This window comes from Gracilinanus agilis, chromosome 4, assembly GCF_016433145.1.
Source record: "Gracilinanus agilis isolate LMUSP501 chromosome 4, AgileGrace, whole genome shotgun sequence".
In the NCBI taxonomy this organism is placed as follows: domain Eukaryota; kingdom Metazoa; phylum Chordata; class Mammalia; order Didelphimorphia; family Didelphidae; genus Gracilinanus; species Gracilinanus agilis.
The window spans coordinates 128,914,742-128,933,507 of record NC_058133.1 but is presented as its reverse complement, the minus strand read 5'-3'; the positions used below and the strand labels follow the sequence as shown (position 1 = coordinate 128,933,507).

The 18,766-nt window shown below is 38.7% G+C and overlaps 1 protein-coding gene across 1 annotated transcript in view; it reads right to left on the bottom strand.

The window, feature by feature from the left end:
• Nucleotides 1-14,687: 14,687 nt before the first annotated feature.
• The window catches only part of LOC123245997 (mitochondrial amidoxime-reducing component 1-like), a 39,692-nt gene continuing 35,613 nt past the window's right edge, over nucleotides 14,688-18,766 (bottom strand). Inside the window, exon 5 of the mRNA XM_044674962.1 lies at nucleotides 14,688-15,014. Coding sequence (XP_044530897.1) covers nucleotides 14,772-15,014 — 243 coding nt within the window. The 3' untranslated portion in view covers nucleotides 14,688-14,771. The remainder of the gene's footprint in view (nucleotides 15,015-18,766) is intronic.

Here is an 18,766-nt window from a genome sequence, read left to right as displayed (position 1 = left end):
ACACTTGAGTTTATCATTTTTCCAGACCTCTGTAAACAACGGTGCATCATGAAAAGTATATGCTATTAAAATATGGGATATAATTCAATTGACCACAACATTTATTGAGTATCTACAAAGAATAAAACACAAACAAAGCCAAAATCCAAGCAATTCCTATCTTAGAGGAATTTGTACTTTACTAAAGATTGGGGAGAGGGAAGATATAACATTTAAACAGATTCTTAAACAAGATAATTTTGAAATAGAAAGATGCATCACTCCCATCCACCTCCCCACAAAAAAAGACTCCTGCACAAGTGTTTAAAGAGTCTTGAACAACAATTTCCCTGAGACATTACCATTTAACTCAAAACCAGAAAAAGCAGACATTTTCTCAGGCCTCCTATAAGAATCACACAGCATTTTTCAGTTCTACAAAAAGCTCTGAACATATTACCCAGGATGTCAACTGATTTAAAATATCATCTTGCATTTGTCTTGGCCACATTAATGAGATCTGTTTTACCAATACATTTATATTTATTATGACTCAGGGCAGATTATAGTTGTTAAAGTTTGTCCTCAGGACATGAAAACACTCCTTTGTCATTAATACATTTTGTAATATAAACCATGATGTCAGGTCAATGTAAAGGGTAAAAACTTTCCTAAAGTATGCACACATCATTTTTTAAAGCAATTGAGCCTAATGGAATAACAAAGGTCATCATAACAAACCATTACAGCTTTGGTCTTGGCAACTCTGACCACAGAAGAACCTCCAAAAAACGGTCATCATTTCTCCCATGTTATGGCATCCAGACGACAGGCATGGCTTGCAAATGAGTCATATGGGCTCAGGAGCTCGGTAGCGATGGGAAGGCTGGACGATCAACCATCAGATTGTTTACTGAGAGCTTTCCCCACTGATGTTAACCAGAGCTGCTAGAAAAGAAGAGCACTCCAGCTGTCCCAGGCTCACAGACTAACAAGCTTACTTAATTGCTGGGTCAGTAATCTGGAACACCCCCACCCCCATCCAATTAGACCCACTCTATCTCCAACTTTATCAGGTGTAAAAATATTCATCAGAAATGACATTGACAATGATTCTTTGGCCAGCCCTGGTCTTTCACTTAAAACAACCATTCTTAGATTGAGAGGAGGAGGTGGGAATTGGGGAAATTGATTTGGAAGCCTGTCAAAACCCAAAATTATTCATGACAATGCAGGGACTGGAATGGAAAAAGGAGTAAAGGAAAAGGACTGAAAGGAAAGGAATATGGACTGTTGGATTTTCAGAAGAGATAAAGAAATGATTAACAAGCCCAGAGATGTTGTAAAGACAAATAAATGTTGGCTATGGAAGCCAAGGGATAGGAAGATTTCATAGTCATAATTGAAAATGGGAGAAATAGATAAAAGTGTCCCACCTTTCAAAAGGGTGAAGGCAAAAGAAGTTGAGGACCCATTTCCTTGTTTTGAAACCACTCACTCTGCCTTGAGCCAGGCCAGTGACCCAGCTCGTGACTTTCCAAAAGGAGCTGTCCCAAAGACAGGTCCCATTCTTGGTTTCAGTAGAACAAATAAGTGGCTGAGTTTGGCAGAACACCCAAAATTCTTGGCATTCCATTGTCTGCGGCTCTAACCACTTAGTCCATCTTCCACTCTAACCACTTCCAAGTCCATCATCTAAAATGATGACATAAAATCCTATAATTGAAAAAGTTGCATTGTTGTTGATTTTGTTGATTAGTTGTTTTCTAATCATATCTGACTCATCATGATCCCCTTTGGGGTTTTCTTGACAAAGACCCTGAAGTAGTTTGCCATTCCCTTCTCTAGCTCATTTTACAGATGAATAAATTGAGGCACACAGGGTAAAGTGGCTTGTCCAGGGCCACAGAGCCAGGAAGCATCTGAGACCATATTTGAATTCATCTTTCTGACTCCAGACCTGGGACTCTGCACCACCTAGCTTCACTGCGAAATACATATCTTTTATCATCTCATTCTCAAATGATGCTGGGACAGATGTCTATCTTCATTCTGCCCTAGGTACATTGAAAACTGTTTCTCTGCATTCAGGTCATTACTTAGGAAAAGTATCAGTAACATATCATGAGATGCTCATCAGGTACTGTTCTCGTCAATCTCGGATGACAAAGAAAGAACATATCTGTACAATCATAGTAGAAGAGGAAGGTAACTTTTATATAAAATATGCAAAGCAAATGAGTATCTCATTTGATCCCCAGAGACTATCTTGTGAGAGAAGTACCACATGGTCCCCTTTTTATGGTTGGGAAGACTGAGACTCAGGTGATGCCAGCCACATAAACCTCCCTCAGCTTCAGTTTCCCCATATGCAAAATGAGAATAATAGCATCATCTTCTTCACAGTGTTATTGTAAGGATTAAACGAGATAACTCATGTGAAAGCACTCCTAGAGTGCTATATAAATACTAACTGTGTATATTAAGTGACTTGCCTATGGTCACAAAGTTGATGACTGTCACAGGTGGGATTCAAACCCATGTCTCTCCTGATTCTAAATCCAGGGTTCTGTCTATCATACCATAGGATTTCATTTCTGTTGATATCAACTTCTCCCCTTTTAACCATTTTGAGGGTAGGGATTCTTTTGCCTCTTTTTAATATCCCTAGCACTTGGCACAAATGCATGACACATAGTAGGCACTTAATGTTTTATTAACTGATGGAATTCTGCTTAACCAAGGACAGCTTTATAGAAAAAGGGCACATGAAGGAAACTTTCATGAACTGGGTGAATTTAGCTACCTGAGTGAGTATAGCTTCCATGGGCAGTTGCTTAGATATTGGGAAAATCTTAGTTACTTGATATCAAATCTTCCCCAATCTGGCTATCCAGAGTTCATCTGAATTAAGTATTTCACAAAAGAGAACTTTTATGCATTATTTCTAGGCAAAGCTTTAGCTGGAGTGGGAGGGAGTAAGGAAAGGATCTGGAATCATGGCCTTAATCCTTTATTAGTGTGACACAGAGGAAAGAGAGATGAATTTAGAATTAATAGACTTTGGTTCAAATCCTTCCTCTACCACCCATTAACCAGAAAAGTCTTTTAACCTATTTGGGACTTAGTTTCTTTCTCTATAACATCCAAGGGCCCTCATAACTCTAAATCCGAAAATCTAATTAATTCTTACCAATCCTGACTATTCCTCCCTATTCCTGAAAAAAAGAGAGCGAGAGAAAGATAAATAAGTAAAAGAGCAAAGTAGGAGAGGAAAGGAAAAAGAAGAGACTGAGGAAAGATGGGGAATTGTGAATTAGAGAGAAGAAAGGTTTCAGGAAAGAGAGTAAACTAAAACAGAAAGAAAAGTGGGAGAATCTGGGGGAGCAAGCACATAGTGGGTACTCAAATATTTGTTAAATAAGCAAAAGAACAGGAATATAATTCTACCTTGCTCCTCAGGCCATTTATGGGCCTAATTTTTGATTATCTGTAGTATCTCCAACTCTGTTTCTGCCCTATTATTATTAGATCAGCTCTGTTGGAGAAGATTCATGAGACACAAGGAAGATCTGGAAACTTTCAATGACCTAATGAGACAAGGTCTCAGACTTCTGGCCCACAATCTAGTTGTTGTTTTTTTTCCCCTGACTCTTTAATGCTTAAGTAACTATTTGCAGAACAAAAAAAATTTTTTTAAAGCTTAAAATGAGAGAAAGGGAGATAGAGAGGGAGGGAAGAAGGGAGAGAGAGAGAAAGTTGAAACTAGACTTGTTTTGTTGACTTTTTTACTAATCTGAATATATCATTAGATTTACTTCTATAATATTCTTCATGTTTTACTGTCTTGCTCCTGGGCATATAGTCCCCCTTTCTACAACTTCTGGCCAGCCTTCATATGCACTTGGATTATTATTGTTCAAAGGGGTGTTATAAACAATAAATACGTTTTGTTCTTCTGAATTTGACAGACACAAACAAGTACAAAGTTTTCCAAATAAAAGAGAAGGAGGATGGTGCATTAAACTGTGAATCTCTATTATATATATTTTGATGTTTTAAAGTATATAACAAATTTACCACATTAATTCCAAAGCCATTCCACTTATCTATATCTCCCTCTAAATTTGTTTTGTTCTTTTCTGTGCATTTTCAAAAATAGTGCTTTTTGGGGCAGCTGGGTAGCTCAGTGGATTGAGAGTCAGGCCTAGAGACAGGAGGTCCTAGGTTCAAATCCGACCTCAGACACTTTCCAGCTGTGTGACCCTGGGCAAGTCACTTGACCCCCATTGCCCATCCTTACCACTCTTCCACCTATAAGACAATACACAGAAAGAAGTTAAGGGTTTAAAAAAAATAGTGCTTTTTAAATTTTTAAATAATTGATTAATAATAGTTTTACATTTTAATTTAAAAGCAAAAAGTAAAAACATAATTAAAATTAATTTTAAATTGATTTTAATTGATGCTTTTTTCTTTTTATAGCTTTTAAAACCTTTTTTACTTTTGGGACTCCTCTCCTCCACAATTCTCCTTTTCTCAATTGAAAAACCCTCCCAAAGGAGCTTTTCTTCTTTTAAAAAATTCTTCCTACTACAGAAATGCTATCATCTCTAAAATCAAAATTTACAAGATGTACTCCCCAAGTCATGTTGGGACACTTATTCAATTTGATTGATCCATCATTAAATAAATGACTCGAGGCTAGAATAATTAAATTCCTGCTTGAATTGACTGAATTGGATAGTCATTAGCAAGCAGGTTAAATAACTATGTATAAATGTAGGATACTTGAGGAGTTGGTCAATCAGTCAACAGGTATTCATTTGATATTTACTATGGACCATACAGCTAAATGGCTCAATGGACAGAGTGCTGAACCTTGAGTCAGGAAGTTCCAAGATCAAATCCAGCCTCAGACACATACTAAGAGTGTGACCCTGGGTAAGTCATTTCACATCCTCGTGCCTCAGTTTCCCCATCTGTAAAATGGAGTTAATAATTGAAATTGTCTCCCAGGCTTGTTGTGAGAATAAAATGAGATGGTATTTGCAAAACACCCTAAAGTGCTACATAAATGCTAATAAAAAGAATGTTCCAATTCCATTAGTAATCCCATTAAACATAGACTTAAGAACTTTGTTAAATAATGCCATATCTCTTCTCTACTTGTCAAAATATTCAGTGCAAATATTTTTCCTCCTCTCCATTTATCAATGAGTTGTTGACCCCTTCATTGTTATTCTTCCCGTTACCACTCATTAAAATATTGTAGTCTATACAGATTTTAGGGCTCACAACACTGACTGCTTCACTTTTAAGCAATATGCTCCTTTGGTGTAAGTTTTTTTGACTCTATACTCATCACACTGACTATATTATCAGACTAGGTTGATTTGTTGGTTAGTTTTGTTGAACTGTTTTGGGAGGACTTTTACCTCCTTTTAATTTTCTATTATTTGTTATTGACCCTCTGAATAGAGAAGTGAGAAAGGATATAAATGAAATATAGGCAAGAGGATCTTTGATTTAGAGCTGGAAGGGATGTTAAAGGTCAATGAGGTCAACTCCTTCATTTTTTTGAGGAAACAAAGGTCCAAGCTGATGAAAAAGCTTGCCAGGATTATAAAGGCAGAAATGACAGATCCATGACTTGCAACCCTGTTCCCTGACCTGAAAGTCAACCCTCCTTCCACTGCACTAAGCTGCCCTATGCTGATGAAACAAAAGATATCAATAAAACTAATTTTTCAAAAGAAGTTTCACACATATCTGAGAGGCTTTCCATGATATAGCCTTGTAAGTAGTTTTCACATATCATTTGTCTCCCCTTGATTTTCATGAGTTTTATTAATTTACCTTAATATATGTTTGTATATACTACTATTCTAATTTACTATTATTTTGCTATTCTTATTCCAACTACCTAACACTCTCATAGTTCTTTGACCATATTTGTCTTTGGCATATGTCTCTAGACTCTGACCCCAGTCAGATTTGTTTTCTCTCTCTGATATATGGATAATGGAGTTGGGGATAATATAATACTCCCTCTGGGTTAACTCACTTTTTTCCTCACTTCTCCCTTCCTGCCCTCATTTCTTCTTCTTGCCATCATTTCTCCCTCATTCCTTCCTACCTTCTAATACAGACACAAAGATCTACCTCCTCGAGACTCTCCTGAGCCTAGAATGTCCAGAAGCTTGGTAGTATCACTGCCAGACTTCCCATTTCTCAACTGCTGGGCATGGTATACATAGACCCACAGGATATGACTGATTCTCTTCAACCACTCATAAAATATTTCCTGTGTGATGACATGGGATTTCATCCAATGATCAAACTACATCACACCTCCCAAATTGATTAAGGATTTGCTTGCCCTTAGTTTGCATCTTTGATTAAAGTCTGTGTCTACTGTGTTGTCGAGGTAGGGTTGCACCCTCTCTCTCCCTTACACCAGACACACACTTCAGTCAATGGATCCAAAACAAAGATTTCAGCAGTTTTCATCTTATTTTCAGTCATAAAAGTAGGACTCTACGGTTACATTGCCCAGATCCTTCTTTTCCAAAATTTCAATTATACATCTGCTTTTGACTGACATGACTAGTGAAGTGAACGACCACAGGAAAGGAACTCCAAGGAGAAGGTGGAGGGTTCAGTTTGGTTTGTCATCTTAATATATTCCCTGCTGTAAGGAGATCTGAGAAATTTCTTTGGTACATATTCTGATGCCATATTTCAAGTGGAATTAGGGGCAGATGTTCAGTACCTGGAACAAATGGTGCATCAACACTGCCTCTGGCATTAAACAACTCATTAGACATGAAAAATAAACAAAAGTTATGGGTTTTAAACAGTTATGAGCTAGGAAAAACATTGGCAGGAATTCCTAGATCCTAGAGGTGACTGGAGAACCATTCTTCACATAAAGTCCAACTATGAACAGCAGAGAAAGGAGAGTTATAGAATATACATTGCTGTATAGAACTAGGGCCCCCAGTTTTGCAGAGCCAGATAAATGAGGACACAGGGCAGGATGATTTCTAAAGTTCTTCCCAGCATAGGGATGGTGGAGGGAAGATAATATTAGGGTGAAGCTATAAGAACTTTGCCCTGGGGTAAAATTTGAGAGGGTGCAAACAGTGCTTTTATCCGTCTAAGAAAGGGGAGCCAAACTTTATGGCAAGGTGGAGCTGTAGTGGGGTGACGTCAGAGGATCTTAAGAGCTCTGTGGAAACAGGTTCCTACTAGGGATCAGAAGAGCAGTTCATCTCAATCTCTGGCTCATTTTCAGGAGATTGAAGGAGGGAAAAGAGTGTGTAGCCCCAGCCGAGAAAACCAAGCTCTAGCTAGATTTAGGAACATATGAGGGAGACTCATCGTAGCCCCCTCCCATGAAAACCCATCCCTTCAGAGATGACAATGATGACATAGAGGATGACAGACAGGGATCACGGATATGCAGACTATCTGCTATCTCATCTCCTCTCCATCCCACCCCACCCCTGCCCCATTACCCTCATTCACAGAGCTGGGGGCTGGCCCAGTCCCCTACTTCTCCTGAAGGAGGCTAATGGATTTGGGGTAATGGGATTGAAGGCTAGAATGTACCACAGAAGGACTAAGGGGGAACACTTCTAATTCAGATGTTTTTCTTGAGTCATGAGACTGATGCTGGTGCTTAAGAAATTCCAATGCCTTTAAGTGAGTCTTGGCCAAATTTCAATAACCTAAAAATATGACTTTTTACAAATCATTAAAAAAGTTAAAATATCACTGAAAGGAGAAGCTGGGAAACTCAGATTCTAGTCCCTATTATAACTAACTCTGAGTATCTGTTTCATTTTCTATAAAAATGAAGGAGTTGGACAGAATACTCTTTTAGGCTTGTTTCAATTCTGTCTTTGTTGATTTAGGCTCCATGACCACCTCACATCAGCCTTAATTTCAGTAAGAATTGAATAAGCCTTGCTCTGCAAACTTGAGGAAGTCACTTCCCCTCTGTGGTGCCTCAGGTCCCTTCTTTGTAAAACAAAGTAGAAGCAGAGGTTGGAATAGATGGCCTCTGACATCCCTTTGAGCTCTAACTTAATGATCCTATGTTCCTAAGCAGTTGGGCTAAGTGATCTCTACAATTCTTTATAGATCTAATATTGTCATGATACTTAGAGGATTTGAGAAGAGAGATTTTGGTTTTAAGTCCTCTTTTAGCTTCCTCCTCAGAAGAATCTATGGGTTTGTTGTAGAGGTTACTACTCCACCCTCCATAATCAGACTTCTTGGATGTCAAGTGTTGGGGGGAAGATGGGGGAGAGGGAACCTCACTTTGGCACCTAGTTATTAAGAATGAATAATTAGTTCAAATAGGATTCTGTCGGGTGGTATGCTTTTTCCCCACCCAAAGTGGCCTTTTGGCATCTTAGGTTTTCCCCTCCTCCACTGGGTGGATTTATCTGTCCTTCCAACTGAAAGTAGCTTTCATGCCCCTGTCTCCAGGCACATAATTCCTAACTATGACTCCGCCCTCTAGTCCTAAATAGCAAGGATCTACAATTACAAAGCCAAATCACAACCTGTCACTTTGATGTTGGCTGGATGACAAAGTGTTATCATTACTTCTCCATCTTCAGTAGTTCCATAGATACATCCCACTCAAACAATTGAAGATGCTCTATCTTAGGGCCTTGTAGAAAAGGTAGAAAGCATCAAATTTGACTTCTGTAAGTGCTCTGAAGTGGCAGAGAGGAACACAGATGGTATCCGAGTCCAGAGCTGTAGGAGAACCAGAACTATATCCAGTCCTGAAAAGATTCTCAAGAACAGCTATGAACATGCACTTGTGATCGTACTTGAAGCAAACTCTCCCTCCTCAATTTGCCTGAAAGGAGATCTTCATCCTTTCCACACCCTGCATAGATGCGTTTTATACACCCACACACATTATATGCATATACAATGTGTTTTATATGTACATGTGTGTATATGTAATGTACATTGTGTGCAAGATGGTACTGAGTTCTCATAATTAATTCTATATTTGAAAATGTGACTATCAAGAGCAATGTCATAGGCTAACTTGGATTGATCTGGAAGAGCATTGTGGTGGGATGAAGGGGAATCTGAGTTTATGTTTACTTTAATAAATTCACAAAATGTAGTTTAAAAAACCCTCCCTGGCTCTACCCCCTCCAACCCAAACTCCTCACCATGCTTTCCAGTTTTTCAGTCCATAGCATTTCCAGGAACATATCCAGACATCATACATACACACACACACACACACACACACACACACACACACACACACACACACACACCTATCTTCTATACACCCTATACACCAACATTCCGTCCTCTCCACTTTTCTGGATAAAAGATGATAAAAGAAAGTGAAGAAACTCAGAGTTCTAAGAATAATAATCACCATTAGCATTTATATAGTACATTCAGGTAGGCAAAAAGCTTTAAAAATATTATTTCAGGGGGCAGCTGGGTAGCTGAGTGGATTGAGAGCTAGGCCTTGAGATGGGAAGTCCTAGGTTCAAATCTGGCCTCAGACACTTCCCAGCTGTGCGACCCTGGGCAAGTCACTTGACCCCCCCCACCCCATTGCCTAGCCCTTACCACTCTTCTGCCTTGGAGCCAATACACAATATTGACTCCAAGACGGAAGGTAAGGGTTTAAAAAAAATTAAAAAAAAATATATATATATATAATTTCACCTGAACCTTACAAGAACCTTATGATAGAAGTGCTGTTAATATTTCCATGTTACAGATGAGGAAACTGAGAATGATGGAAGCTAAGTAACTGGACCAGGGTCACTCAGTCAGTGAATATCTATCATTCTATCCATTATACCACTAGCTGCCTTGAGGGAGATCAGGGATGTATCCACGTAAATTGTCACAATGACTAGTGAAAATCTCTGTAGTGCCTCCCTATAACAGTGTCCCTATCCTAAGTCAATGGGATCACTGTCCTTGGCAGATGTTAATAGAGAGCAAAGTAATAGGGCAAGTGACCCGAACATATTTAGGCAAAATATCACCCTGACCTTTGAATCAACACAAGGAAACAGTGAAGGGCCAGGGCAAACATAATTTGAATTTCAAATGGCATTAAAGGCCATTAGCATCAGCATAAGACCCCTGGAAAATCCTAGCTGAACTAAGGATCATCTATGGGCACCCATACTAAAAGATCTAGAAATAGCAGCTTTTATCCACATCAAAGGCAGAACATGCTGGGAAATGGATCACTTTCAGTGGACTATTTGCAGTTGGGTAGATGGATTGTTGTTCATCCTTCATTTTCAAAGATCAATGACATTACAGGTTGATATCTTGACTTGGGAATGAATTGCATTTGAGTGAGGCAGAGTTGCCCAAAACTGTCAGCCACACTCTCTTTTCCAGTCATCAAAATCCAGTGGCAAGACAAAAGTGGCAGACTGGTGGTGGCCTAGGATGCAGTGGATGACCTGGCCATCTTTGATATCAGACCATGCTTTAAGCACTCCACGGTGCTTGCTTCATGGCCATCGGAATTGTTTTCATCCACCCATTCCACCAGAGGAAGACTTTGCATGCTTGAGATAATCATTCCCTAACTCACCAACGGGTTTGAAATCTCTGTTATTCTCAACCTGTGTTAATGTGGCTGTTGAGATGGTTTTACCAGGGTGTGGCCACTGCTTATGCTACAGTTTCTTAGAACTACAGGTAAGTGTTGGATGAAAGGTAAATACCAAAGCCCTGAAAAGGACTCAGCAAGCCCTCACACCAGAGGAGCTAGTCCTCCTTGAACACCCCATACACTCCAGTGGAGAGGCAGAATGTGTGCAGATCCCATGCCAGATGCTTGGCCCTGGATATAGATGCAAATGACTTCTACATAGAGGAAAAAGTTATGAGCACTGCTCTGAAAAGGGAAAATCCTAGGTTCTAGGAGAAACTTTTAATGATATGCTTGGTAAAATTACTTTTGTGGAATACATGATGATCAGGAGTTAATATATGTAAAGAGCTTTGAGAACCTTAAATCACTATATGAATACCATCTATAATCATTCCTGTTATCATTGTTATTATAAGGAGAAAGATATTGGGACTACTTCTATGCCCCTAATGCCAACTAAATTTTTCTAGATAATTTTTCAGATAAACAAAACATGTTTTAATTATTAATTATTTAAGGCAAAAGTAAAGGTATCTGGATAATTGTTTCAATTTTCCACTTCACTCCCCATGTATAGATATCCAGTGGCAACTGTTGTGTGAAGATGGAAAGCATGGAATCCCTGCAAAGATACAGGGACAGCCTCACCCAGAATTCCAGGGGACCCCCCTGGACAACTCTGGGTGAGAGGGCAGTTGAGAGGAATTGACAGTTACTTTGTGGAGGTTGAAGTGAGCAGACACCCTGCTTATTACTCCACACTTGGGGGTTCACTTGAGAGGCCATAGTGGCATAGCCAGTGTGGTTACTTCTTAAGGATTAGCCTGTTTAGTAGGGTTAGTTTATATCAACTTCATTACAACAAATATTTAGTGATTAGAGAGTAAAGATATTCATTAATAGCAAGAGAGCCAGTTTTAGTTAAGTGTCTCATCCCCTCCTGTGAGGGGGGAAGGGCAGTTTCAACCTAACAGTTCAGGGTCACTTTTCATTATCCTAAAACCCTCATTAACCTCTCTAGTTTACCTTTGTTATTTCCTAATATAACCTTTACCTTCAGTATCTGTGCCTGGTAATTATTTGGGGAAATACTCACAACTCAGTCTGAACATCTAGTTTGAATCCTGTCTGCTGCCAGTTTAAGAAGATCATCTCTGTCCTCAACAGTTATATAGCTAGCTTCTTTTTACTCATCTATCAGACCTGTGAGGAATATAAATTAAAGAAAGGGAACATCATTGGGGTTTCAGCCATAACAGTAACTTACCAGAAGAATCTCATTCCTGTCTCCATACCCAACTGAAGCTGCAACTGTTAGAGGGGGAGGGGTTTGAGATCCAGGAGTGTTTTACCCCCTCCTTCCTCACTGAAGCCTGTCAATCTGTGGCTCTTGACTTGAAGCTCTATTTGGCCCTGACACATTTATCTGCTTCTCCAAAGTATCAGTTATTATCATCATAACACAACACATAGCACAGGGGACATCTTTGTACTTCTCCCAGCTCTCCTTTAACTCTACTTTAGAGCTGAAAATAAAGTCCATTTTTATTAGTCACTTTTTATTGGTAACTTTTTTATTGTAGTCACAGTAAAATAACTATAGTTAGTCCTCTATCTATGTGGTGCCTGCCTTCTTTAAGAAAGAAAACATTTTTTGCCCATTTTCCATGACATAACATTTACTTATGTGGCAAAGTCTAATAACATGAGGTTATTTGAGGTTTTTCCACCATGTAGTATCACTTTAAACTTTACAAAGTGCTTTCTCATTTGAGTTTAGAATACAAGCTCCCTGAGGGCAGAGTCTGTTCTATTGTAGCAGGTGCTTAATAAATGATTAGTGAATTGAATCAAATTGTTATTTAAACAGTCCACAACAATGATACTTAGCATTTGGCTCCTTGTCAGGAAGCAAGAGGGGAGAGAGGAGGAAAGGAAGGTTTTAACAAGTAAAATTCATTTCCATGTATTTATGTCTTAAAAACATTGAAACATTTTAATCAGGCTCCTGCCACAAAGAGATAGAATGAGGAATAAAGGAGAGATAATTCTAATGAAATTCCCTTGATTCATTATATTTAAGAATAGTAATTCAATCAGTAGGAAAATAAGACATCTCTGTTTATAAACAAAGACAGATTCTCTTCTTGCTTCCTTTAAAAGTTGCTTCAGCAGTTGTTCACTTCAAAATCACTTTGCCACATTTCTATTTCTGGCCCATGCACTCCAGAGTCTTTCAATATTAGATGATTAAAACTGCAGATCTGGTGACAAGGCCTCCCACAGTTACACAACTGGTGGGCTTAAAAGAAGAGTTGGTGATATTTGGTTACAGACTATCTGTTGTGTATTTATGACAGTAGTTTAGAGTGACTTTAATGGTTTAGATAGAAATTCAACATGCGCACGGGAGGCAGTGTCCCAAAGTAAGATCCTGAGATGGCACTCCTATCTTTTTCAATTCTTCAATGATAAAATGACCAAGTCACACACATGGACTATCTTCCAGTCCCCTAGAAATCCTGAGCTCACCTGCCACCCTTAAAGTTCACCATTTATCAAGTCCACAAAATCTGAGGGAATTTTCATTATTCTGGCCCCTACAACAAGCCACTGATAAAACTTTAAAAAAGTTAAAGATTTAACATTATATGGCAGCTAGGTGGTTCAGGAGATAGAAAGCCAGACTTGGAGATCAGAGGTCCTGAATTTAAATCTGAACTCAGACTCTTTCTAGCTGTGCCACCCTAGGCTTGATCCCAACTGCCTCACCCTCACTGCTCTTCTGCTTTAGAACTGATAGTATCGATTCTAAGACACAAGGTATGGGTTAAAATTTGTTTTAATTTATACTTAAATACATCCGCTAGTTTGTCCTGAACTTCAGCACAATTTGATAGCTGGTGACTTTTATCTGACTGCCATGCTGATATCTAAGCACAGAGATGGCAGGATCCTGGGCAAGGAAAAATCATTAGACCCTAACCAACCCCATCTAAGAAGTCAATTGTGCCAAGCCCATTTAGGGGCAGCCAATTTGTGCTTTTTTTAAAAGCCCCAGATCATAGAATAAGATAATAACAAACATTTACAAAGCACTTTAAGGTTTCCAAAATGCCTTATATACATTACCCCATTTGATCCTCACAACAATTTCCTCTAGACATTACTATTCCCACTTTACAAGAGGAAACTGAGGCTCAGAAAGATTCATTGACTTACTCATGGTTACCTAGCTAAGTAAGTGTCAAAGTAGAATATGAACCCAGTTTTCTTGAGAATAAGTCCACTACTCTACCATGTTACATTCACTCTCTAAAAGAAATGAGAAAGAATTCCAATATCTCTTTAAAGGATGATTTAATTGTTATTCTACTTCTCTCAAATAGAGATTTAAGCTCACTGGCGGTACAGTGGATATAGAGTGCTGGACATGAAGTCAGGAAGGTTCATCTTCCTGAGTTCAAATCTGGGTCTCAGACATTTACTAGCTGTGTGACTTAAGTCACTTAACCCCATCTGCCTCAGTTTCTCATCTTTAAAATTAACTGGAGAAGGAAATGGCAAACTACTCCAATATCTTTGCCAAGAAAATTCTAAAAGGCATCACAAAGAGTCAGACATAAGGAAAAGCCACTCAACAACAACAAAAGACACTCTCCAAAGTATTTACTGTTCTCCCTTTTACCTTACTGCCTTTTCTCTTTCCTTTTCCTCTTTCTCCCAACTACAATGGTGATGCAAGGGTAGAGCAAGGAAGAAGAAATGATTATATCTCAATCTCATTCCTCAACAAAGTCTTAAATGAGTGTTGTTCCTTGCCCATCGCCCACCCTAATACTCCCTGTTAAAAAGGGGAACTATCAGAAGCCTGCTTTATCATTTAGGTGACTCTCAGAAGGTCTGGTGGTGTTATGAAGGGCTCATTTCTTCTCTTGGTGTTCTGGGACACTGGAAGTCACAAGGAGGCCTACGAGATGAAAAACTTGGGACATTTAGGTCAGAAGAAATTATAAGGCTATTCATTGCCAAAAACTGTGTTTAAAAGTAGTTATTTCCCAGCAAGAACAAAAGGGATCTGCCACCCAAGAAAATAATGCCACTGTCACTGTTCCAAGAGGTATACTGGATCTCCCACTTTGATTGTTCCTGGATCTTCTAGGACAAAATACTGTCCAAAGAGAGGTGCCTTGCCATACACCTTTTGGTCTGAAGGATCACATTGCCGATAACTGCAAAGAGAAAAAAGAGCAGTAAGAGCTAAGATCATGGATGAAGTAGAAGCAGGTTCCCAAACAGAAGATATTTTCTTCCAGTGATGAAGGCTGGTGGCTAGTGTAATTGTTGACTAGAATAGTTTACTACACCCCACCCAGTCAACATGAACATTGTTATCTCCAACCCTATTATACACATACTGTTACAATGTCTAAATGTATGATGTTTTCTATATTTTTTGACAGTCATTGTGTTACATTTACTATTCATGTGTATTTGATGTCCGCAGAATGTTTTGTTCCAAGGAGTTAAACATTTTGACTATGGATAGAAATGTTATACCACCCTCATAACCCCTTCTTGCAGAGATCATGAATATTATTACTATATCTTTAGAAGTAAGAGAATATGAGAGAATTCATGGTTAAATGCAATGGTGCAAGGACTATGTAGAGGGGCAGGAATTAAGTTTAATTTGACATTTTCCCCAGAAAAAAAAGAGTGAACTGTCATCTGTAAAAAGAATGTGAGAATACTAAGAGTTCACTGTCATTTTGTGAGAGATCGAGACCAAGAGGATTTAATTAAGTGAGAGACTGGGATTATAAAGAAGTTAACAAGTATAGCTGGTCATCTGGGGAGAGTCTGTGAGAGGACTACAAGAATTCAATTCTTTTTTTGTGAAGTGACATATTAAAGAGGATTGCTTAGACCTGAATGAGTATCCTTAGAAGTCTGTGTTTCCAGAGTTGGAGGAGTTGATGTAGCAGAACTGGTGAGAATATTCCACTGATTTTGAAGCACACCGACACAATTCTGGATGTAAACTTTACCAACTTTACCCCTTAACTACACATTATAAATAATGTCTTTGTATTATTACTTACTGTTATAATAAATCATATGAGCAGCAACACTAATGTGTGCGTATTTAGGAAGAGAGGGGCAGGGGGAACCTTATAAGAAAAAAAGTGTCTCTTCTTTACTTATAAAGTCTGGTGGGTACTCTGAACAAATTAATTAATTCAAAAAACAAATACCACAATATACCTTAGAGAGTTAGCTGTCACCTTGTAAGAGTTGAGACCGAGGGGATTTAACTGTCTTTGTGAGAGACTGGGATTATAATAGAGTTAGAAAGTATAGGTGGTCTTCTGGGGAGAGTCTGTATGAGGACTAAGAGTTTAGCTCTTTTTTTGTGAAGTGACATATTAAAGAGAATTTCTTATACCTGAGTGAATTCCTTTTAGAACCCAGGTAGAAAACTATTAAATAAGTGAATCAGCAGGAAGTGAGGGGTAAAAATTGATGTGATTGTGTTCTAATACATACACTATCCATCCAATACCAGAGGGTTCTGGTGAAGTCTCTTTACCTCTAAATCCATTATGCTGGCATTCAAAATCTTCCCCAATCTGGCTCCATCCCACTTTTACAGACCAGTCTTCTCCTATTCTCCAACACAAAGTGTGTGCTCCAACCAAAGCAGTCTACTTGCCTTGTTTTGCTATAACATGCCTTACATGTACTTATTTTTATATCTTCATATCAATTCCATTACGGCCAATCTCCAACCATCTATTCCATCTTTCCAGTCAACTTACATCCATATTATCTATCTTTAAAGGCCTAGATCATATGTCATTGCCTTCCTGAGGTGTTTCCCCTACAACTGGAAGGAATTTCTCTATCCTCTGAATTCCTGTATCACTTTACACTACTCACATGGCACTTATCCCAAGCTTCCTTGTTTTTCTACTCCCTAAACTTATCTTTCCTATTGGATGTAAGCTACTTAAATACAGTGAGAGTGCTTTGACCACCTTTGTATCTCTCATAGTTTCTAGCATAATGCTTTGTACATAGCATATGATCAACAATATCTATTGAATGAATAAGTTAATGAAATTAAACATTACAAAAACCTAAAGTAGAAAGTGAGAATGAGAAAAGTCTGGAAGAAGTGATATAATGAGAGAAAGGGAAAGAAACATAAGAAAAGAGACAGAGAGGGAGAGAGGGAGAGAAGGAAGAAGAGAGAGAGAGGGAGGGAGAGAGAGAAAGAGGGAAAGAGAGAGAAGTAAGAAACAGAGTAAAATTCTCTCCTTCAGTTTTCACTCCAATTCCAATTCAAATCCATTTCATTAAAGAAAATTATTTGCACATAGTGATGATTGTAGCTCCCCATGGAGAGTGGGCCAATAAACCAAACACTCACACCGTGTAACTATATCCTTTAAGATGGGGGGTAGGGAATAGGAGGGAAGAGGTAGGGAGAGGAGTGTTGCAGGAACTTGTTCCTAATTTTTGTCTTCAAATCTAAACGTTTTAATGAGAAGACTGACTAAATACACCCCAAAGCGTCCTGTCTTGAATAAATCCCATATGCAAAGAGCAATTAATTCAGCCTATCTAGTCGGTTTCATGATAATATCCTGGTCCAACAATAGTTTCTGTTATGATCTTGAACAGTCTGTAGAGCCTGAAAGTCTATAAGGGTCTGCCTCACCTGTCAGTAGGATGACTAAGCAAGGATATTCTAGGCATCTGTCACTTTGAGGCCCAGACCCAGAGGCAGAGCCCCTCTCCTCTTAAAGTTCTTATTTTAGAATTATCCTGACAGTCAAATCCTATAGGCTTTGAGATCACTAGTTCTCCTCAGTGAAGATAAAAGATCATAAGACTAGCAGTTAGGAGACCTGAATTCTAACCTTAACATTTCCACTTACTAGCTATGATAGTAAGTAGAAAAATCACTAACTGGGTGGCAGAGTGCTGGACTTAGAGACAGCAGTTTTTTGGTTATTGTTCAGTCATTTCAGTCATGTTTTCTTCATGACCCATTTGGAATTTTCTTGGCAAAAATACTGGAGTGGTTTGCCATTCCTTCTCCAACTCATTTTATAGATGAGGAAACAGAGACAAACTGAGGTAAGCTACTTGTTCAGGATCACACAGCTATGTTTGAAGCTAGATATGAACACATGAAGACGAGACTTCTTGATTTCAAGGTCAGTGCTCTATCCCCTGCATCACCACCTAGCTGGCCTGCAAAGACAAAAAGGCTTGAATTCAAATCCAGCCTCAGACACTTCCTAAGCGTATAATCATCTCTGTTATCCTCAGATTCTTCATGTAAAAAATGGGAATAATAATTGCACTTACTTCCCAGGGCTTTTTTGAGAATCAAATGAGATAATATTTTCAAAGCACTTTGCAAATCTTAAAACACTAAATAAATGCTTCTTTGGGTTTCTATTTCTATGTGACTATGAAAATAGTAACCTTGTATATTTCCAGGAAAAGTATCATTGCTGATAAATGATCAGAGCCCTAAATCTCAGACACTCCCTCTAGTTTTGTTCTCCCTATTGACTGATTGCAAGTGAACAAACCAGTAACTCCTCTCCAGTCCCCTTCTAAGCACTTGGTGGAGAACAAAGGCTAGAGATAGTTTGAATTTTAAAATTCACTTAAAAAAAGGTTTAGTTTACTCTTCCATCAATACACAATCACACCTAATCTATAATTCATTTCTTTCTTTTTTTCTGGACTGCATCTGTAACTTCATTGTTATAGGAGTCAACTGAAGAAAAGCCTTCTTCCAATGCAGATAAGCAGATATTCTGCAACTTATAGTCACAGAGAGTACAGTAGGACCCCCTATCCAAAATTTCAATAATATCCACTGTCTGCCAAAAGCAGCAGTTGGTCAATCAACAGTAGTCTGCCTCTAGTGGAGGACTCTTCTGCTTTTATTCTCATCCCCACCCCCACCCCACTTTCAATTTCTTCCTTCTTTCCTTCCTTCTTTCCTTCCTTCCTTCCTTCCTTCCTTCCTTCCTTCCTTCCTTCTTTCCTTCCTTCCTTCCTTCCTTCTTT